The 22,153-nt window shown below is 42.9% G+C and overlaps 3 protein-coding genes across 5 annotated transcripts in view; 1 reads left to right on the top strand and 2 right to left on the bottom strand.

Annotated features, from left to right (window-relative positions):
- The window catches only part of LOC106808335 (roquin-1-like), a 21,591-nt gene extending 9,039 nt beyond the window's left edge, over positions 1 to 12,552 (bottom strand). Inside the window, exons 1-9 of the mRNA XM_014811015.1 lie at positions 12,494 to 12,552; positions 9,955 to 10,073; positions 8,664 to 8,817; positions 5,575 to 5,810; positions 5,048 to 5,109; positions 3,730 to 3,889; positions 2,892 to 3,067; positions 1,942 to 2,142; positions 820 to 952 (exon numbers count right to left, since the gene is read on the bottom strand). Coding sequence (XP_014666501.1) covers positions 820 to 952; positions 1,942 to 2,142; positions 2,892 to 3,067; positions 3,730 to 3,889; positions 5,048 to 5,109; positions 5,575 to 5,810; positions 8,664 to 8,758 — 1,063 coding nt within the window. The 5' untranslated portion in view covers positions 8,759 to 8,817; positions 9,955 to 10,073; positions 12,494 to 12,552. The remainder of the gene's footprint in view (positions 1 to 819; positions 953 to 1,941; positions 2,143 to 2,891; positions 3,068 to 3,729; positions 3,890 to 5,047; positions 5,110 to 5,574; positions 5,811 to 8,663; positions 8,818 to 9,954; positions 10,074 to 12,493) is intronic.
- Positions 12,553 to 12,785: 233 nt separating this feature from the next.
- LOC106808338 (haloacid dehalogenase-like hydrolase domain-containing protein 3) lies at positions 12,786 to 14,340 on the top strand. The gene has a single exon (XM_014811025.1). The coding sequence runs from the start codon at positions 13,097 to 13,099 to the stop codon at positions 13,886 to 13,888; it is 792 nt and encodes a 263-aa protein (XP_014666511.1). The 5' UTR covers positions 12,786 to 13,096; the 3' UTR covers positions 13,889 to 14,340.
- Positions 14,341 to 15,013: 673 nt separating this feature from the next.
- The window catches only part of LOC106808354 (caspase-3-like), a 10,475-nt gene continuing 3,335 nt past the window's right edge, over positions 15,014 to 22,153 (bottom strand). For 2 of the 3 annotated variants that reach the window (XM_014811046.1, XM_014811043.1), the window contains exons 2-10: positions 21,494 to 21,599; positions 20,730 to 20,913; positions 19,522 to 19,619; positions 19,085 to 19,220; positions 18,177 to 18,295; positions 17,233 to 17,407; positions 16,538 to 16,696; positions 16,133 to 16,254; positions 15,014 to 15,845 (exon numbers count right to left, since the gene is read on the bottom strand). In XM_014811046.1, the coding sequence (XP_014666532.1) occupies positions 15,735 to 15,845; positions 16,133 to 16,254; positions 16,538 to 16,696; positions 17,233 to 17,407; positions 18,177 to 18,295; positions 19,085 to 19,220; positions 19,522 to 19,619; positions 20,730 to 20,913; positions 21,494 to 21,511 (1,122 nt within the window). In that variant the 5' untranslated portion in view covers positions 21,512 to 21,599 and the 3' untranslated portion in view covers positions 15,014 to 15,734. Of the gene's footprint in view, positions 15,846 to 16,098; positions 16,255 to 16,537; positions 16,697 to 17,232; positions 17,408 to 18,176; positions 18,296 to 19,084; positions 19,221 to 19,521; positions 19,620 to 20,729; positions 20,914 to 21,493; positions 21,600 to 22,153 lie in introns of all 3 variants that reach the window. The other variant, XM_014811044.1, reaches the window with a different exon arrangement.

The raw sequence follows: 22,153 nt of genomic DNA, 5'->3' as shown, positions 1-22,153 counted from the left end.
GGATGGCATGGGATGGGATGGGATGGCATGGGATGGCATGGGATGGCATGGGATGGCATGGGATGGGATGGGATGGCATGGGATGGCATGGGATGGCATGGGATGGCATGGGATGGGATGGGATGGCATGGGATGGGATGGGATGGGATGGCATGGAATGGGATGGGATGGGATGGGATGGAATGGGATGGAATGGGATGGGATGGAATGGGATGGGATGGGATGGCATGGAATGGGATGGCATGGGATGGGATGGCATGGCATGGGATGGGATGGGATAGGATGGGATGGGATGGGATGGGATGGGATAGGATGGCATGGGATGGGATGAGATGGCATGGGATGGCATGGGATGGGATGGGATGGGATGAGATGCGGTGTGATGGGATGGCATGGGATGGGATGGGATGGGATGGGATGGGATGGCATGGGATGGGATGGGATGGGATGGGATGGGATGGGATGGGATGGGATGGCATGGGATGGCATGGGATGGCATGGGATGGGATGGGATGGGATGGGATGGGATGGGATGGCATGGCATGGCATGGCATGGCATGGGGTGGCATGGGATGTCATGGGATGGCATGGAATGGGATGGATCGATGCATGCATGGATAGATAGATAGTTAAATTTTTTGGGTATTTTCCTTTCAACCAAGCGGTCACCAACTGAGTAACGCCACTGATTTCCCTGGGCAATGCCGGGTATCCCGCTAGTTCCTTTAATAAAACTAGTAAGTTAGTAAACTAAATAAGTGACTTGACATGGAATTTTTCCTACTAGCGAGTACATCACAGTACTGGCTCACAACGTACCAGTGCTTGGATCGATGTTGGCCAGGAGTTCTAAAGGCTGTCGAAGGTGAGAGAGGTTGTGTGGATCGCCGGTGCGCTGTAGTGCTATCACTAGTTCTTGTATGCTCTGTGTGAACGACTGAGGGGTTTGGAGCTGAAATCACGCGAGAGAAGTGGAAGTGATATCTGAATCACCGCACGCACGTCGAGGCGTCAGTGATAACATGAACGTTTTGTCACTGCTCATTGAATCGAGCACATATAAGTGAGTCGCAGTATGCCACGAATTCACATCGGCAAACTGTCTTATCCACCTGGTGTTTCTAGCCAGTCTATGTCATGATAGGGTGTTCTAAAAACAACGACGTGCCACTACCTCGATATTTTCGCATATGCCACATAAAAACCGAGGTAGCACGAACAAATCTGGAAGCAAAGCTATGTGGAACTTTCTTTCACATTATAACCTTGTCAATGACAGACTGCATGTATGATTTATAGATAACTCACACATAGGTCAATTCTAGAAATCAGAAGCCCAGCTCTAGGAAACTTTTTTTCTTTTTTTCTGGTTATAACCTTGTCAATGATGGACTGCATGTGTGATTTATGGACCCCCTCACACTTTTAACGATCAACGATCGGAAGCTGAGGTCTAGGGAACTTTTTTTCTAGGGAGCATTTTTCAGTTTATAACCTTATCAATGATGGACTGCATGTGTGATATCTAGATCCCTCAAACTTAGATCAATTCTAGAAATCAGTAGCCTTGCTCTAGGAAACTTTTTAATTTTTTTCCAGTTTTAACCTAACCTTATCAATGATGGACTGCATGTGTGATATATACTATATATACTATATATTACTTTTAATGATCAATGATCGGAAGCTGAGCTCATTTTTCCGGTTATAACCTTGTCAATGATGGCCTGCATGTGTGATTTATAGACCCCTCACACTTCTAACGATCAACGATCAGAAGCCGAGCTCTAGGGAACTTTTTTTTTACGGAGCATTTTTCGGTTTATAACCTTGTCAATGATGGACTGCATGTGTGATATATAGATCCCTCAAACTTATGTCAATTCTAGCAATCAGGAGCTCAGCTCTAGGGAACTTTTTTTTCTTTTTTCAGGTTATAACCTTATCAATGATGGACTGCATGTGCGACTTGTGGATCGTGTCGCCGTAGAGCAGCGACGACCACTGGTCGGGGGCGATGCGGAGGCCAGCCTCGGTCGCGATCTGTACGATCTGCGCGTCGTGCTCCCTGCGCAGGGCCTCGTACGTGCGAAACTCATCCTTCAGCTGCATCAGCGACGAGTCTCCGTCCCGCTTGGCGACCTGTGTGTGGAAACGACGAAAGCGTTAATGTTACGTAGTGTTGTCAATCGGTTGTAATTTCGTAATCGATCATCGGTTGGACCCAAGTAACCGATGATCGGTTACAATCGGTTACTCGGGGTGTTGAATGCCTGCGTGTGCGTAACGTCGTGTGCATGTACGTGTGGGCATGTATGTGCTTGTTTAGCCCTGTTTACTGTTTGTTTTGCACTGTTTACTACTGTGTGTATAATACATGTATGTTAATAAAGGATAACTTGTATAGTAGCGATGATATCTCTGATTCTCATCACTTTTCCAAGTTTTCTTGTTCAAGTTTTAAAAAAAACGATTTTTTTTTTTTTCGATGAAATCGATTATGGATTTTGATAACCAAGCGCTTGGTTCGAGCCACTGTTCAACCGATGATCGAGTATAATCGATGATCGTGACATCACTAATGTTACGTGTGTTATGTGTGCAAAACGTTGAGTGTTATTATGCACACTACATGAGTACACCTGCGTATAATCTATATATGTGTTATCCACACTACACAAGTAAACCTATGTAAAGCGTTAGGGGGCGGTTGCGCGGTCACTACCACTACACGGGTTTTGTGGCTACTACTGCTACATTTGTATCTCCGTTTAAGGAGTAGGCACGCTACATGGGTAAATATGGCTGGCATATTTCATCAGGAGGGGAAGCTTGTAGAAGAAGAGACAGACGACAAGTAGAGCAGATATGTATGCGATGAAGACGCCTACCTTAAAACAGGATGCGCGATACAGAAGCTGGACGACGTGCCCGATGCTGGTCTTTGAAGCCTGTGGAAAGTGCGGCTCAAGTCTTTGCACAACAAAGAGTACGAGCACTTTTCTGGACAGGGCCGAACCGTCCTCTAGCGCCAGCAAGATCAACTTCAGCACTTCTTCCTGCATGGCTGAGAGAGGGAGACGCCCCAAGATAAGCTGGCTGCGTAGCACCGTGCGTGCGTACACGACACGCGACATTCACATGCAACAGCTGCACGCAACAAACAGCACATAACATGTAACGATACATCGCTGCATCTCGTGAGTGCGACGACTGACAATAGAATATCCGTTAAAAAAATGACGAACGCGAATGGAAAACTGTTACAATGGCAGGGCTTACATAGGTACTGCTGTAACACGGCAGACGAGCATTGTGAGAATGCTAGTGTTGGTGGTAACGCAGGGTTCTCATGAGGCCTTTAACGCATGCCGGGTCCAACGTGCTTTCAAAGCTAAAGCTAACTCGCAACGCTATTACATTCCACACATCGCTTGCCTAATTGACATCCCTTAATTTCCAGCTGCGTTTACTGTTGACAGTTCCAACGCAGTCACGCTGCGTGTTCACAGGTTGATGTACACATCTCTGCACCGATAGAGTACATCTGTGCATTCAAGGGTTGCTCACGACACGCGTAACTGGGCAGAGATCGCTGCAACCCTCTCCCAGACCCTCCTCCGCCCGTCCGACACACAACCAACACGTCATCTCTCGTCTGTCCAATGGAAAACGAGCACGCAACTCGGAAAACGCGGACTCACCCGCGTGGCAAGCGATCATACGCACCGGGTCCGAGGAACTGGCATCCGCGTGAGCGGACGGCAGCCCACAGGTTCGCTGACAGCTGCTGCGGATTCTGGTGCTGCAGGATGAGCTCGGTGGCACTTCGCTCAGCCAGCGAGCGAATCGAGCGCATCGTCCTGCCCCGGCCGTCCGACTCGATCATCTGAAAGTGAGCGGAGAGACACACGGGAGATAACGCAAACGCTGTTTCAGATGCGTCGCGCGCTCTCTAGAAGTTCGTGCAGACGTTTACGTTGTTTCGTTTTGCGTTTTAAATGTATCGCACGTGTTCTAGAGGTTCGTACGCACACTTAAGGCCAAGACACACTGCAGCGACAGCGACCGACCGTAACGACAAACGACAAAGTCGCGGCGACTGGCGCAGCCACACTGCAGCGACAACGACCGAACGTAACGACAAAGTTCACCCAGCACTCACCACAGTGCCACTCATGAGCAAACGGCAAAAAACTCCTGCTGCTGCTTTTAAATAAATTGCTGTAAAAACGCTCTATGTATAACGAGAATATAATAAAGTAATATATACGCAGCATATTATACGAACGTAAACAATAATCATGTCTGATGGCTGACCGTAGCCTTGCACGTTTTGGTTAGATGGGTTCGCACGTTTACTGTTATCACTGTTTCGGACAGGCGGTGCGAGTTTAGCGTTGGGGACCAGTCTACTTCCTGGCTAGCATTGGTTTATAATTTTATGACGTAATGGCGATGTCACGTGCCGATGGAAACTGCTGTGATTGGCCATTTGTAAAGTGTCGCCGGCGAAAGTCGCTGGGAAATAGAAACGTTTCTAAATATTTTTGTCGTCGAGGTTGTCGCCGGTCGTCGTCGTGTCAGTGTGCAATGGCTCATAGGAAACAATAGTTTCTAATTTTCTGAAAAGTCGTTTGTCGTTACGGTCGGTCGTTGTCGCTGCAGTGTGGCTTGGCCTTTACACTGTTTCGTTTCACGTTATAAATGCATCACACATGTTCTAGACTCTAGAGCAGGGGTTCTTAACCTCTGTAGTCCATAGACCCCTTCGGGGTCCGTGGATGGGCTTCAGGAGGGCCGTTAACCAGTCGCATAATATTTTTGCGTTTATGTGCTAATGACGTAAGTTATGTGCATTTTTTCTGGGGAGGGGTCCGTAGCTTTCACCAGATTCTCAAAGGGGTCCATGGCTCAGAAAAGGTTAAGAACCACTGTTCTAAAAGATCATGGGCTTATTTACGTCATTTTGTTTCGAGTTATAGATGCATCGCACGTTCTAAAGGTTTGTGCTCTCATTTACAAGCACCGTCATTACGGAACATACCTGACAGTTAATTAGCGTCACTAACTTGCGCTGCATTGGCCTACTCAGCTGAATAGCCCCAGCTGCAAAGAAGCCAGAACTCAAATCATATTTCATTCCAACACCGATTAGGCAACAAAACATGACATATTTTCAGTTCTAAAGAATACGAATTATTATTATTATTATTGTTATTATCGTTATATTTAATTTTAAGCTGGAATAGGGCAAGGAAAACATTCCAACAAAATACCTCTACATGCTATATTTATGAAAGGCGCAGGCATAGTTGCCTTTGTTTTTGTTTCAATCAAAACACACGCACGCACACACGCACGCACAGATATATATGCATGAACCACCTACCAACATTAACTCTCCCAACAAACAAACAAAATTACAGAAATAAACATGTATATGACTTATTATGCACACACACGCATACACGCTACACACGCACACACACACGCACACACTGACACGCACGCACGCATGCACACACTCGACTGTGATCAGAATAAAAGTGCAAATTATCATCACACACGTACTGGGCTGTAAGTAGAGTGCTATCTGTTCAATGAGGCGCCTCGCTGTCTTATACAGCTGCAGGTCCTGCCCGGTGAGCGGGATTTTCTCATTGGCTGGCGGAGACGCCCCCACCAGCTGTAGCAATGCAGAGTTAACAGGCAGCTCCTCGATCTCTCTGCTGATCTGCGTTTGGTCGTACGGACACTGCAGGCATTGAAGCTTGAGCAAGCAAGCTTTGCATACTGTATGTCCACAACTGAAAAGCGACGAGAAATCATTATTCGAGCATCCTGTACAGTGACGGCTACACATAACAATTTTAGCATTATTAAATCGTTATTGCAATGTACTTCAAATACAAATGTACGATGTGCCGAAGACAGTCTTTTTGCTCAGTGGGCAGAAAGAGGGTCAGTCAATTGCTAGTGGGAACCTCCACCACCTAGTGTCTGTCATAGGCAAGTGTTCATTCTATACAGATGGTTTCACTGTGTAACTGCCACTCAGGGGAAGAAATCTCAAGGTCCTTCCTAGACAGGTGTCTATTCTATATAGGTGGTATCAGTGAAAGATGCCTGAAGTATCCGCTATAGCTGTAGACACCATTCGCTGTAAGGATGACATTAATTATCACAGTGTATATTCACTAACAACCAAACGTCCATAAAGCCGAGTGTATGTTAAGCTGTGGACACACTAGCCAATTTTTCATGTGATTGAGCCGCCCGGCTGAATGACGATGATAGTCACATGATTGAAAATGGCACCGTTTGATTGGCTGATTAATTGTACATATGGGCGCACGTAGTAGAGCATTGTATAGTCACATTGTATAGTATTGCATTGTTTGAGCGCGCATTGTATATATATAGTCGTGCGACTCAAATAATGATCAAACATGTTTGATTCGGGCGACTCAGCCGGCCGACTCGAAAATCGACCGCGATTCACTGGACACACTAGGCGATTTCAGCCGGCCGGCTTGATCGCATAAAGAATCGCCTAGTGTGTCCACCCCTTTACTAACACCATCACAAAGTCATTTGAAATCTTCCTGTGTCTACTTTCGATCCTCTACAACTTTTACGAACGCATGAAACTACATCATGAACTTGTTGCCGTGCCTGTAAATTCCAACCTTAGTTAGAAAGCCAATGTTCAGCGGGTTCAGGTAAAGTTGATCCCATTGGTGCCACTATTGCACATGAACAGAATCGTACCCTTCTCCTTAAGTTAAGGGCAAATACTCAAGTTGCCCTATGATGCCATGACATAAATCTACTTGCAACTCGACTCTATAAATACGTCATTTCGGATTTCCTGGCTACGATATGAGATAAAAAATCACCTGAATCTGTATATACCAGCGATAATGGGAAAAGATAAAGGTAAATCAACTAGTATGCAAAAAGTACTCAAAGCAAACACCTGTATAATTAGTTAATGACACCATCCTACGTGACACAGTGTACGTGAACCCAGCATCATTGAACGCATTCCGATGGATTTGCAAAAGCATGTTCATTTATGACACTTTGAAAATCGTCTGCGTCCAAATCCTACTACATTCTAAATTGACATGATATCACATCAACACACAAACACACACTACTGTAATCACTTCTCTGCTGAAGTGAGAAAGAGAATGTTCCATCAGTGTCAGAGTGCGTCAGAGGAAGCTAGTCACAACACATAAACACTATTATGCCAACCTTACAGACTAGAAACCCTACAAGTCACGCGTTGAGTTGGATATCGAACCAATATAATGAAAGTGTCAATGACACTGTAGCTCACCACAAAAAAGGACACAAATGAGTGAGTGAGAAGAAGTCAGTTTTAATTGAGCAACCATTGACATACATTATAGAAACAAAGAGTATATATGGGAGAACTCCCATTATATACTCTTGAAAATTATATGTGTAATTTTTTATGTGAAAATAATCAATTATATTATATATAAATTATAAATAATTTATAAACCAAAATGAATCACAATGTGACGGTAGATGGCGCTATACCCGCTTTGATGTTTCTTAGCATAAATCATTATATCATAATAATAATAATATAATAATAATAGTATAAATCATAATATGTTCATAGCAGGAATTTTGCATTAAAGATATTGTCAATGAAATCTTGTAAAACGAACCAGACGAGTGTGACACCACAGACTGTTTGTTATCTGCGTGTCTATATAATATGCTATATAATTGCCACACCCTACCTAATTTGCATAATTTTTTTTTAAATATCAAAACCCCTAGCCCTTATTCATTCACATACCAAAAATGAGCAAAATCTGTTGAACCTGGACTGACTAATGGCAATTCTCATTTTTGCCAAAAAATTGCCGTGGCTCGAAAGTACGTCGACTGGCGTGCTCCAAAATAGGACGTTTAATAAGGGAGCATAGCAGTAACAACTATACCCAATTTCAAACATGTGGGTCAAACGGTTCCTGAGTTATCGTGGACCGTAGCCAAATGTTGACAGACGGACGGACGTACGACGGACGGCGACCCATGGCAATAGCTCAGCTTGACGATGTCAAGGTGAGCTAAAAATTATGTATTCACGTGGAATGCGTTGTGGGGCTCTATGGGCAATCAATTTACATGATATAACATTCTAAAATGCTTGGCAGCGAATTTTCATGACGTCAGTATTCTGGAAGGCATGCATGATTAACTGGGATCAACTAACATAAATTAACACGTATCAACTGGGATAGCTTCACCAACCTAGCAACAATATCTGGGGGGAGGGTGGTACCTCACTCAGTCTAGATAGGGCTATTAGTTGTGACTGTAACTCAGTTATTCAACCAATTCCTACATAATATATTATTTGGTCAATTAATATTGTTATTCATTCATTGTTTGATGATTAAAAATATGGGTGTGCATGCTCATCACAACTACGTGCAAACCCAAGCAGCTTATCAAATGCCACCATTCCTAACTTGTCAACGTTATGGTGAACCCTACTCAATACACGCACGTGCGCGCGCACACGCACGCACGCACACACACACACTCACACACCACGCACTATATATATACTTATTTACTACATGTAAGCAATATATGTGTGTGCTTACCCAAGACTAATCGGTTGATGAATATTTCCATCATAGTTACTGTTGCATATTGGACAGGACAGAAAGTCTGTCCACTGTGGGGCTTGAAGTGGCATTTTTCTTCTTCACTTATCAATATGATAAAGCCTAGCCAGGTCAGTTTCCCTCATAGAGGCTGAAACAAATTTTTTTTTATCATTTTAGTTATAATAATGCACAGCCTAATTCTTAATTTATAATGCAGGGTTTCTTCTACATAGGAGGCACTGCGGCGCACCGCCGTTGTCAAATTTAACAACGCCGTTGTGAAAATGTTCCTGTATTTACCCACAGTTGTCAAAATAGTGTCAATCCAAAAATAAATAGATCACCACGTGCTTCTGACTATATACATGGAAAATCGTAATGAAATTCACAGCAACGTTTCTTTTTGCGTGCCGGCACACTCCTGTGTCATTCCCGATTGCAGCTTTTTCCTCGATTCCGGGAAAGTCTTGCTGTCGCTCCCTCATACCAGCAGTGCCCACCCCTACATATACAGCAATATAAGCATGCCCACGCGACCGTAACAATCAGTGCATTCGCCCCCCCCCCATACTTCAATCAATGCCACCCCAGCCAGCAAGCACGAGCCACGATGTGCACAGCCATGGACGTGGGTAACAGGGGTGTCGCGGGCTGCTTTTTTTGGTTTTTTTTCTTTTGCGTGAATGCGTGACAATGCGTAGGGCATGCGGAAGTGCGGGAGAATGGGTCCAGATGCGTGAGTCTCCCGCGAAATGCGCAGCGTGAGACTTGGTAGGTCTGCTAACAGAGTAAGATTTAAACTAAAAGGTGAAATTTTATTTTCGGGGTGACTCAAATGCAGTCGAAGACATTCAAATTTTTAAAATTTTGCTGGGAGAGACCCCCCAGAACCCCCTCTACCTCTCTCCCCCTGCGTCTGCCTGCAGAATCCACATTCGTGCCTACTGCACGCCTTTGAATCCATCATGTGCGTTTTTCCCCCAAACTGGCCATTACCGCCGTTGTCTAATTTTCCCTCAGAAGAAACCCTGTAATGCATGCACAGCAAACACAAAAATATTAGAGAAAGTCCTATATAAATATTAATGGATTTCTTAAAATCATATCAAGCTAATTCCATGCAGATTGCTGAAAATTGGCCCCAACAGTTGACAACCGCCAGAAAATTCAAAATGGACGTGGCTGTGCAGAAACGATGAGATTTAAGACATCGAAACGTAAACACTATAGCGTTATAATACTAGTGTGCTTTGTAACTTGGTTAAGTAAGCATAGACGTTAATACCTGAAACATCACGTGGCTTGGTTCAACATGTGCTACTGCAGACAAGTGTGTCTTGTTTGTTCACGTGTACTGGTTCCATCTCTGTGATCTTGAGGATACTGCCATCGAACATACATATTCTGGATGTGCCAATCGTCATATAGGATGTAAAAGACAAGAACATGAACACACACACACACAGATTAGTCTTTTATTAAAGCCAAAATGTACAGACACAATCATACATTAGTAGTGGCTACTGGCTACTCTCCTCTTCAGTCTTGCTTAGATATACCCCCTGACACACATGCATCCATAGTCACAAACATAACCTATATGGGCCTGATGCACATAACCATCACAGAAACATACATTTCTATGTAAATATAGAGTATGTGGCAAGGTTTAAGTAATGGCTCTAGCATTACAGACTAGAGTCCCAATGCGCATAGCATTCGGCTACCTTAGGCTCCTGTGTTGCCTGACATGCTGGCTCTGGTGACATCATGACTGACAGCAGGCGTCCCATGATGCATTCGATCTTGGAGCCGAAGTTAGCCTAATGCTATACACATTGGGAATGCGTACGTCACCGGTCAACAGAAATGGCGCTCGAAATATCGTCGCTCATCACTTCAAAATTTTGTAACAGGTTATATTAGTTTAATACAGAGTATTTTGATACATGGTAAGTCCCAGGATAGCGGAGAAAGGTTCGTGTTTAGAATAAACCCAGTTTGGAAGTTCTAGTCTCGAAAAACCCACCATAAAACCGCCCTGAGTGAATCACTCAGGGGATCCTCCAAAGAAAAGAATAGGCTCGCGTTGTAACCCTACTCTTGTTGGGTTACATTATTGTTTCTATTATTACATGCACTGGTAGATGTGGATAATTGTAATTTTTGGTATCCACATTTTTGTCATGCGTGCACGTTGCCTTGTGTGTTTACACTTTGCATACTGCTAGTGCTACAGCACACGACAACATCGTCATCAGAAGTACATGAATAACAGATCTATAACATGGCATTGTAAGCCTAACACTATTCTACCATGACTTCTTCACGCCTATTCACATTGCCTGCTTTGTGCGCATACGACAACACGTGACTAGAAGACTTGTAACTGTTGAGTAAACAGAGTGTTACATGTACCGTATAGCTAATTAATCTCATTTAAACTAAAGCCGTAAAGGAGTGCGCCGTGACCTGGCAATATTATTTTCGCAGTGGCTACGCGTCCGGAACCAGTCGCCTAGTCTCCAGCCTACGCATCCGGACATCCACTCACACAGTGATCGCGCGACTCGCGAACTCGCATGATTGTGCAATGGGACGCTCTGCTGATTGCCGAAAATATACAATATATGCACTGCTGCCATCTATCCTTTCATCCGTCCTCCCTCGCTCTCGCTCTCTTTCGCACACACACGCACAGCTCTCTCTCTCTCCCTCACACACACACACCTCTACCTCTCTCTCTTTGTCTCACGCACGCACGCACGCACGCACGCACGCACACACACACACACACACACTCGGCAATCAGCAGAGCGTCCCGTTGCGCAATCATGCATGTACGTGTCGCAAGATCACTGTGTGAGATGGATGTCCGGACGCGTAGCCTAGCGGCTCCTCGTCCGAAACCGGTCGCGTAGCCATGTCCTACCCAAACTTGGAATCTGCACAATCTCGAGATTGTGCAGCGATTGTGCTGCCCAAACTGCGGATTCCCTAGTTTGGCTGACCAATCTCAAGATTGGGCAAACTGAAAACAGTCGGTGATTCGGGTTGGGGTTAGGGTTAGGGTTAGGGTTAGGGTCCATATCCACAACTTTTAAGTTAGTCTGAGTGGCTCAACGGTAGAGCTTTCGCTTCGTGTCACAGTGATAGTAAGGGACCGTGTTCGAACTCCATAAGATTATTTTATTTTTTTCCTCTGCTTTCTGTATTTCTTTGTATTTTATTTGTTTCTGCATTTATTTAATATTTGTTCTGTAACTTTACTCTTTAGTTTATGTTTGGAATTAAATATATTTCTTTGTTTTGCATTGAAAATTTTGGCCCAAAGATAGAGAACATGGGTACCAATAAAACCAATGTGCCTAACCCTAACCCTAATTCTAACCCTAACCATAACCCTAACCTATTATATTGATATAATATTATATTTATATTGATGTAAATGACATTGGTTTTATTGGGACCCATGTTAATTCTCTATCCTTGAACCAAAATTTTCCTATTACTATTAGTATTATATTTAATTTTGTCCTGTTATGTTCGGAAACTGACCAATCAGAGAAGAGAGCCGGTTGTTTAGTTTTCAGGACTCCGAAACCGGATCCGGTCGTTTAGACACTGCCTTATTTTTACTGAAACGTGTTTACACTTATGATTTACACTTACATTCCTACAGACAAATACAACTTCTAAGTTTATGAGAGGTTTCTATGTGGATGTAATTCTAGTTAAATGATATAAGTTAACTGTACTTATATAGCTCGCGAATTACGGTAAAGTTATTAAATTCATAAAATATGAAACGCCTACATACGTACGTCAAATCCGGATTAACACAGTAAATTCATTACATGGCAGAGATTGGCAAGTGCTGCCATCTGAGACGAAGTATGCGTTTTAAAAATAAAGAAATCGGTGGGTTTTATTTTTAACCTAACTTTTACTAATTTGACAACATAATAACAAGTAAAATTTATTAGTTAGTGGGTAATCAAAATGTGTAAATTTTGTTTTCGTTTGTCACTATCAACAGAGCCCATGATGATCCATGAGTCATGACCCCGATGACCCCAAGTCCCCATGACGTCTGTCGTGATTATTTGGATGTAGCGCCACCTCGCTGCAAATAAAAGTGAAAGAAAACTTCAAAGGAGGAAAGGTAGTGAAGTACTAATACTAGGTTAAAGAAGCATTTGCATAAGATCAGAGATGTCTTATTAATCTATCTGACTACGGGAAGCATAGATAACAACATCTGTCGCTCAGGATTCCCGTAAAATATTACCTAGTAATAGTATAGTACTTTACTTTAGTAGTACTACTACTAGTAATACAGGCTAGCCTACAGCCTACACACACACTACACAGGCTACAGTACAGGATTACAGCCGGGAGATTGTCATCTCGGCCAGTGTATTAAAATGGGACACCTGAAGCTAGTCACAGTTGATATAACTAACACGATTATCAGGTGGAGGGTTCCAGTTGGACACTATTATGCCAACAAAGCTCGGCTTTTTGGAGTGGATGCCAATGGCGACAAGCTTCAATATTCCTTCAACAAGAACTGGTCCGCACACTGGCAGGAATTCCCAAACTATGGTGTCAGCAACGGGATGACGAGCAAAGAGTGGTGGGACGCCTTGGTGAATCGCACGTTTCACGACGCCGGCTACAGAGGCGACCAGGAGACGCTCAAGTCCATAACAGACGCGCTGTACACCAGCTACAAGGACGGGAACGAGGCTGCGCGTGTCTTGCCAAATTCCGGCCGCGTCCTCTCGAACCTCAGAAAGGCCGGCCTGAAGCTCGGCGTCATCTCGAACTACGACGAGCGCATACACTCGCTGCTAGCGACGCTCAATCTCGCTCAGTACTTCAATTTCGTCATCGCCTCGCGGGAAGCCGGCGTCTGCAAGCCGCACTCCTCCATCTTCCGCATGGCGCTGGAGAAGGCTGGGGTCGCACCCCACGAGGCGGCACACATAGGCGACAACCCGTACCTCGACTACCACGCGGCGAAGCGCGCAGGCATGCATGCCTACCTGATCAACCAGTCGATCAAGAGCACGACCGAGGTTCTGCACGACGTAGACAAACGCGACGTCTACTCGGACATCTTGGAAGTTGAGGGGCATCTGCTTAGATACACGCGAGGATTTGATGAAGAGGGCGCCACTAGTCCACCTCTCTCCCATTTTCAGCATCATTGAGGACTGTACTAGTAGGAAAGTGACAATAGAAGGGATCAAGAACAAGATATAGATATCATATGTGAAGTGTGTTCAAGCTGTCACATTGGGTGTATATTAGCTCCAAGAAACGGTATTGCTAGGGTTAGTATGTATAGACAATCCGTCGCACAGCCTGGTCGGGCTAGGTGTATATAGAGTGTGCTCTCCACAAATTGTGGGTTGCCAACCGTCATTTGCCGAGTGAAAGTCTTATCGATCATGTTGTTCCTCATACATTGTTCCTCCGGGGGTTGTATTGGCAAGAATTGTGTTGGCATTTGTTGAAATACGAAAATTGGAATGTCTAAGGCACGTTGCCACTTAGGGGGGATGGGACTTAGGGCCCAGGGGGACCTCTGCCAAGAAAATTTAAAAAAATTGGTGCATTCTGAGAGCATCTGAGCAGTAATTTTGATGTCTAGAATGCAAGATGGAATTCCAAATTTTTAAGCAGAAAATTATCTTTTATGTGTTTTACATTTTTTCCCTTTTTTGGGGTAAAAAAGGGGGGTCCAGACCCCCTGGACCCCCCCCCCCCAACTCCTCTGGATCCGCCCATGACCTGGCATAGGCACAATATAGCATATAGCTTAGTGAACTCAAGTGGTTGTATTTATTGGGATTGGAATGATCAGGGTATATTTCCTGACTAGAATACTGGCTCACTCAGTCATATCATAACGTTGCACAGTGGCTACTCGCCTGCAAACCAGTGAATATATTTTTAGTCCAGGGGTCAGCAAATTCTGGAAAAATGCCAGGTCAGGGAACCATCTACATAGTCTCTTGACTGCTATTCTGGGCTATTACTTGTGGTGTGGAATTTCCAAAAATAGAATGGTCGTTGTATTTTATAAGGAAAGAGAAGAAAGGGGAAATTTAAAGTTAGGGAAAATATAAAGCCAATTGAAAACAAGATCAAACTAGGTACTAGGTGGACACCTTTGCACTGCCTTTGTTGTGTCTGTGCATAGACAATGATTTTAATTTTTGCCATATAATCACCGAGATGAGAAATGTTTCAGCTTACAATACAAGATCTGAAATATTAATTAGAATGGGTGACAACCCATTATATAGTCTCAAATATGCAAGTTGCTAATGTCAAACACTGAAGCACTTACTGATCTTTTTTGATTATACTAGTCACCCCTGCTACAGCGAGTAGCATTTCGTTAATAACTCGTTATATCGTCAGCTGCTCATAAATTGCACAGCTCCTGATATCACCCAATGTTTTTGAAACCATTATTATGTTCGAATGTATGTAAAATCGTTATGAAGATAGCTTTAAAGGTAAATATTTGTGGCAGTTTCTGTTCCCTTATATTTTACCATAGTCATGTCGAATATTTAGTGCAGCCGATAATTAGAATTATTAATTTAACAATAACAGGACTAGGCAAAGTATTTAAATGCTTGATGATAATATTATATTTGACAGTTCATGCATGTGGAATAGAAAATATTCTATACAAATGGCTTGAGACGTATTACTGATGCTGCTGTCATAATATTAAATAACATGAATACATACAAAATATATATAAAATAAATAAAATAATAATACTTAATTTAGTAACCCAACCATAATATAGTGATTTCCATAATTTAGAATCATAGCAAAAACATGCATCCTCAAACAGAAGAGAAAATATTTCTTGTTATATCTTTTAATTTGTCTGCAACTATCACTATTGTAATAAACTCTTTTTCTCTAGTGAGTGACATTGTGTAGGGTAGTTAAAGCTGCACCAGCCTGTGTTACATCAATGCTGCTACACCATGTCATCTGTGTTTGGAAATTCGTTATCTCCCACAATTTTTAATTTATTTCTCCAAGATATATTTTTTTAGTCAGAGTTGAAACTAGACATGGCATCTGCTTCACTCCTTCAGGCACAACCTCAGATGCAACTGTTTGCTCTTCTGCCACCTGAAATAGACAAATCGAAACTGATCGTGAACATATTTGGAGATCTATTTCTGTTTCGTTTCGTACATCACTACCTTTATCGCTCAAGCACAGCAAGTGATAAGATCATTGAACCCAGATGGGGCTATGCAATGGCCTCCCGTAGAGGCCTCCCGTAGAGTCACTCCCGGCCTCCACCACACACATTTTTTGTTATGGCAGCTATTTATGTTTAACAAATCTATTAGTGTTCACAGTATTCACATTTCCCTATATCATTCTCAAGGTAGAGAGGTGCGCAATCACACCTGTTGATTGACCATGGTCAGCATGTCCAGGAGATGCTCTGTCACGTAGCAATGCTGCAGCGTTTGAGTAACGTGGTGTATGAACCACGAGCCTTTCTCCTCTCGTCTCCACGACCGGTATCCTATAGGAAACAGTAGAGCAGTTTTTCGTTACACTGATCATTAGCGCGAAGAGTGTCACATATAGCATTCTTTCTAACGTGACAATACATACGTACACCGGTGTGTTGCTTATCACGCCTCTGTAAAATTCAACAATTGAAATCAATGCAGTCTCTTAAACTCATTAATTTTTCATCTTAATAAAAGTGCAATCAAGGAATTAGTTTATCTGGACGATGCAAGGAGTACAGCCGTCTTTTTACTGGGTTAATCACGCAAATCGCTCACTTGTGCCCTACCTACCCTCTGTTGTAGAGTAAGCAATAAGGACATCTGCATCCACGGGTGTCATGGCAACAGACTGCTGTGCATCTTCCTCCTCTCTGTCATCGCTCTGAATTTCGACGCCACATTGGTTTAGTGGTCCCCTGCAGGCCTGCACTAGCAAAACCTTTGGTTTTCCTGCCAAAGATTGCAAAAGTAGCTTTCCGAACCTTTGTCGGCACATCATGGTACTATAATATCGACTCGTTGTGGCATCAGCTGGGATGCTTCACTAAAACTTTGCGTACATCAGGTGTGTGACCAGCAGCAACTCTGAATGCACAATCACACACGCCAGTTTTTGTTGACTGCGTAAAATGACTGTGTTCGATGGCAACTATAAGAAATCCCTGTAGCTGAAAACTGAAACATGTCCTACACTCTTGTGATTGGAAACAACTGGCTGCAGACACGATATTATTTCTACAATTGCGATCAACAAAGTCTCATTGTTGAATAGTCATTCGTATTACATCAAGTTTCAGGCAGTTGCACTCGATGGCTTGTCACTCGTGATATTCAGACATATTCAGACATATGTGCTCCACTAAAAATTTTGCCTATAACCGAGTCGCAGTTGCTACCAGTCACACACCTAATATATCATAGAGACTTGGAGAGTTCCAATGCCTGTGAGTCTAGTGACTGCCTGGTGATGGCTAGTCGACCCTCACCTGCCATGGTGGACAGCCTGTCAGCTTTGAAGTGGCACACGATGTCCGCAACGGAGACAAAGTGGCCGTCCATGGTCTTGATCCCTGCCTGGGATCCATGGCTCATGATGGCCAGGAAAAAAGACGAGTAGTGGCACAGCTCGTTGTTTCGCATCACTCCCGTGAATAGCAGTTTCTAAGAGAGGCACATTCACACCAGATTTGTAGACGTTATACAACATGCTATCTCTCGGGCTAACATTCCATCTATAATATTACATCATGACCGCCCACTAGACGAAGATGGAAAATCCACTGAACATATAAAAGTATCGAAAACTACAATTCTATGATACTGGTATTGCATAAGACTTGGTCATTAGTATCGGTAGTAAAATCTTAAAATATTTCTTTGTAAATCATTGAGAGCCCACCAGTTAAACCACATCATGTTAAATGTGACATAACCTGGATCGAACCACTCATGAATCTGCCGGGAACATTGTCAACATGACTCAGTCTACTATCCACCAATCTGTGCGTGCAAGCTTAAAGCACGCAGTGCTGGTTGGCTTGTTCCTCGGTTTTTGCTAATTATACCCACTAAGAACCCATCTAACTAGTACGTCCAAGCAGCATTCAAGGATGTTTTAAGTGGCAAGAGATACCACCTACCTTTACGGATTGTTTAAAAAGGGGGCTGGTTTCAGATGGGGGAGGAATGGGGTGGTATATATTATCGTATTTATGGCCAAACCTCTAAGAGTACAGTGCAATATCCGCTCAATCGCCAGAGAGTGGTGTACGCCACCAGTTGGCACTGCTACATTGGCACTACATCAGAGAATCCTCTGGAACTCGAATAGTGTACAAAGTTTCATGATTCCACTCACAAGTGCATAATATGGCCACGTTCATGTGCTCATCCGCATTAGGTATTATAAGTAGTAGGCCTTATTAAGTACCTGTACAGAAATCAGAGCATTCATCAGCTGGTCCCTGGTCACATTCTCCTTAACGACGGCGTCAAAGTTGAGCGTATCGCGGAAAATTGTCAGCAGATTCTCCTGGTCCTTCTGCGTGCCTACCCAACGAAACACATCCTACCATGACACAGTGGTAATAGTAATAGTCCACGGTTTGCTGGGGTGACTAGATCAGGGGCCCGTTGTCAGAGACATAAATTAATAGTAGTTATGACACTTTTGAGTCAAAAATGTCAAAATTTTGTCGTAAAAGTACACCGTAAAATGTCATCACTTTTGGAGTGAAGTGTCGTGCAAAAGTCGTAACATTTTAGATTCATAACGGTCATAACTATTTATTATGTTTCTGACAAAGGATCCCTGGGCTCAAATTTCACTGCTGCATCAACGTTTAGTGCCATGATTGCCCCCTTAATTGTTGTGATGCTCCTGAAATGTCAAAATTTCAAAATCCACGTTAATAAACCACCATGGCAGCCCTACATGATGTGCCTCCATTTGCTTCCAATAAATCTCATGTGGCACATATATCCCTTTTTTTTTACAACATAAAAAGTGTTGTTAACAAGCAGGTGGCCTTGACAAGCCTTCACATTCCCTGAATCAGGACTTAATAACGTACCCCTAACCCCAACCCTCTTTGAAGGAAATGCTTGATGTGGTGTCTCTCCAATTTTCTGTGGTGCCCTAAAATTTCGGATTAAGCCGAAGGCAACATTTGCCCTAGATTCAAGCCATGTCGATGCATCAAAACACAAGAGGCTACCTGCCAAGCTGGCCGAAAAATAGCCAAGGGGTTCAGGAGTTAGGTTCGGTGGAGAGATTCACAAATCAGCAATCATGGCAGACGTTCTAGTCACAGCGTCAGTACACCACGCGTGACTCACCTTTCCTTTTTTGGGTGAAATTGTTAACGATAAGAAGGAAACCCTTTCCACTTGGATAGCAATTAGCATTCGAATTGCGGTTCCTTGCCACCTGCAGATATTGCATCCCCCTTTCTATTGTGGCAGACGTTGTTGCCTGTGTGGAGCATAAATAAGAATTATTTACCTGCATACCACAGTAGCACAGATAAATGACTGTATGTGTGGTGGGTATACATATACAAGTATATATAGGTTTACATTATATTACGTAAACATCTTTAACTTTTTACGTTAACAGTTTTTAAGCACACATATCATTGAAATTTCTATAATGTTGAGAGTCCCTTCAATTTGTTTACTTATATTATACTAAAATAACACAGTAAGTACAGCAGTATTGTTGTAATATGTTTTGGCATGGCGGGGCAGTTTTATTGTGGAAGTGGCGGTAGTACCTGCATGTTGCATCTCAAATCATTCAGCTTTCCACTCGGGGGCTCTGGGTCTCTCGTGGTTGGCTCTGCCTTAGTCAATACCTGCAGCACCTCTGCATCTGATTAAAAATTAAGTAAAGTCATATTTACGAGTTTGCAACATTGCAGAAATACTAGAATGTTTTAAAATCCACTCCGTGATGAGCAAGCTTTGTTAGATAGCTCTTACCAACGCTCATAGGGTCTATGTCCCCAGGGTACTGCCTGGTAACTATCTGATATGGTTAGGGTTAGGGTTAGGGTTAGGGAGTAGGCGTAGGCGACTCCCTATAGCCTCGTTAGTGGAGTAGGCGAGGTACGGTCCGGCATATTAGATAGTACCAGCAGAGCATATAAATCACGTTGATTTATTGAACCGTAAATCACGTTGATTTATATGCTCTGGTACCAGGGTACGTTCCGGTATACTGGACCGTACCGAGGGTACGTTCCGGCAGTACCCTGGGGGACATAGACCCTCTCAGCCTTACCAACAGTGACTGGCAAGTCAATCCACACAAACAGAATAGCTCAAAGTAAAGGTACGTAATGATTTAAACAAATAAAAGCCATCTTTTTTAGCCATTCCGATGCACATATTAGTAGTTACATATAGTAGCACATATAATGGATATTGTTTGTTAGAATTTTTCAATTTTATTCTCGTATAATTAATCTTGACTCATCAATTAACAGCAGCACTGTTGATAAAGATAATCATAATCATCTCCCAGATTAACAATCTCACATAATAAAAGATAAGACTAGAATATTTCCATGAACGCATTCCACAGCACACTTCTGCTTGCCAAACAGCCAGGATATATGTAGGCTAAATATAAACAATGGAGCCCAAATGTGAATCTCTTATTTCTTCTATTAACGATAACAAGAAGAACAAAACTATAAAAAATAAACCATCGAGTTCAAATGCTACCAGAACCTTGTAGATTTGGTTGACTTCATAAAGACAAAAACAAATTCGTGAAGTTTACTACTTGTACATGGACCCTAATTCCTAGTTTCTAGATCTTTCTCATTCGTGTGTGCGCATTAATTGCCGCTGTCGCACATCGTGAGTCATACCTGAGGATATATTTTCGAACTCAGGCCTAGGCTTCTATGTTCGGCTCCTTCTTTCTACATGCTCCCGGTGGAGAAGCGCGGTCATGCAACGTTTATTGGCCCACCTTTCTGTCGCTCTATCCACGGCTCATTGCGTCCTGCCGATAGCAGCACCACCTGGATGTCGGCCTCCGTCTCCTGTACGCAGGCAAGCAGGCCCGGTTTCTCCATGTCGTGCGCTAGGATCCGCTTCAGCACATCGTATTTGTTGATGCCAAGCACGCCAGCTGTTTCCATTGCATCCAGGACCTACGGGAGCAGCACAGCGCGCGAGTAGGGTGAGCAGAACTTTCATTTAACAGTAGACAGTGATATTTCTACGTCAAGAGAAAGGTGATTACTGTCAGATTGTACTGTGACTCACGTAGTTTCTGGTGCCAAGTCATTGTAGAGATGTGGGTAAACTATATAGGTTATTATTTTCATAAATGAACCTGATGAACAAACATGTGTTTAAACATACTTAACATAGTGAAAGTCTTACCTCGAAATAATTAATCCTTCAACAAAAAAATAACCGATAGTTACTATGGTGTTTCACTTGCATGCTGATGCTACATGGGGGTTTTGTAATGTAGTGACTGTAACTTTTTGCAATGGCCAAAGATACCTATATATATATATCTCTTTACGTTGTTGCTATAATAGCCACCAGAAATCCACGGATATCAGTAGGCCTACCATGCACTATATCACTAGCCATCCAGCAGAGAAACATGGTGATTACCACATTTACTAAGTGACTGGCCCTCCTAAATGCCAGGAAGGAGAAAAACTATAAGCCCCTAATGCATAAATCAACTATAAGCAGTGCGTCCACACGTCGTACCTCAAGCAGGGTGTGCATGCGTGACAGTTCACCAGCCCGAAGTCCGTACGCACGCACCTGATTCTTGAATGCATTCACCTCCTTGTCTGTCAGGTCTCTGGTCAACCTGTGAGCAACAAGGAGCAGAGAATGATGACAGGTACATAATACGGGCTATATAATATTACATTCGAATAACATCATTAATACATTATTAATACTATCAGGAGTGTATCAAAATTTTGATACACTCCTGATACTATGAATAGAGTACCGAAGTGATGACGTCACGGTGGCATGACAACGAGCCTGCTGGTTCTACACAATCATATGCTCTGGTAACATTAACTACGTGTCGTGTTTTGTACCCGATTGTAACCATCATTCTGAGAGTCATTATTGCAGTTTTTATAGATTTCCTAAGGATGGAAGTGAAAAGCAACAAAAAAAAATAAAAATAATTAACAACAAAAAAATTTTTAAAAAAAAATTTAATTTTTTTTTTTTAAATTTTTTTGTTGTTAATTTTTTTTTTTTTTTTTTGTTGCTTTTCACTTCCATCCTTTGGAAATCTATAAAAACTGCAATAATGACTCTCAGAATGATGGTTACAATCGGGTACAAAACACGACACGTAGTTAATGTTACCAGAGCATATGATTGTGTATAACCAAGATCGGA

This window comes from Priapulus caudatus, unplaced genomic scaffold (assembly GCF_000485595.1).
Source record: "Priapulus caudatus unplaced genomic scaffold, Priapulus_caudatus-5.0.1 Scaffold269, whole genome shotgun sequence".
NCBI lineage: Eukaryota > Metazoa > Priapulida > Priapulimorpha > Priapulimorphida > Priapulidae > Priapulus > Priapulus caudatus.
This window is presented reverse-complemented; position numbering and strand designations above follow the sequence as displayed.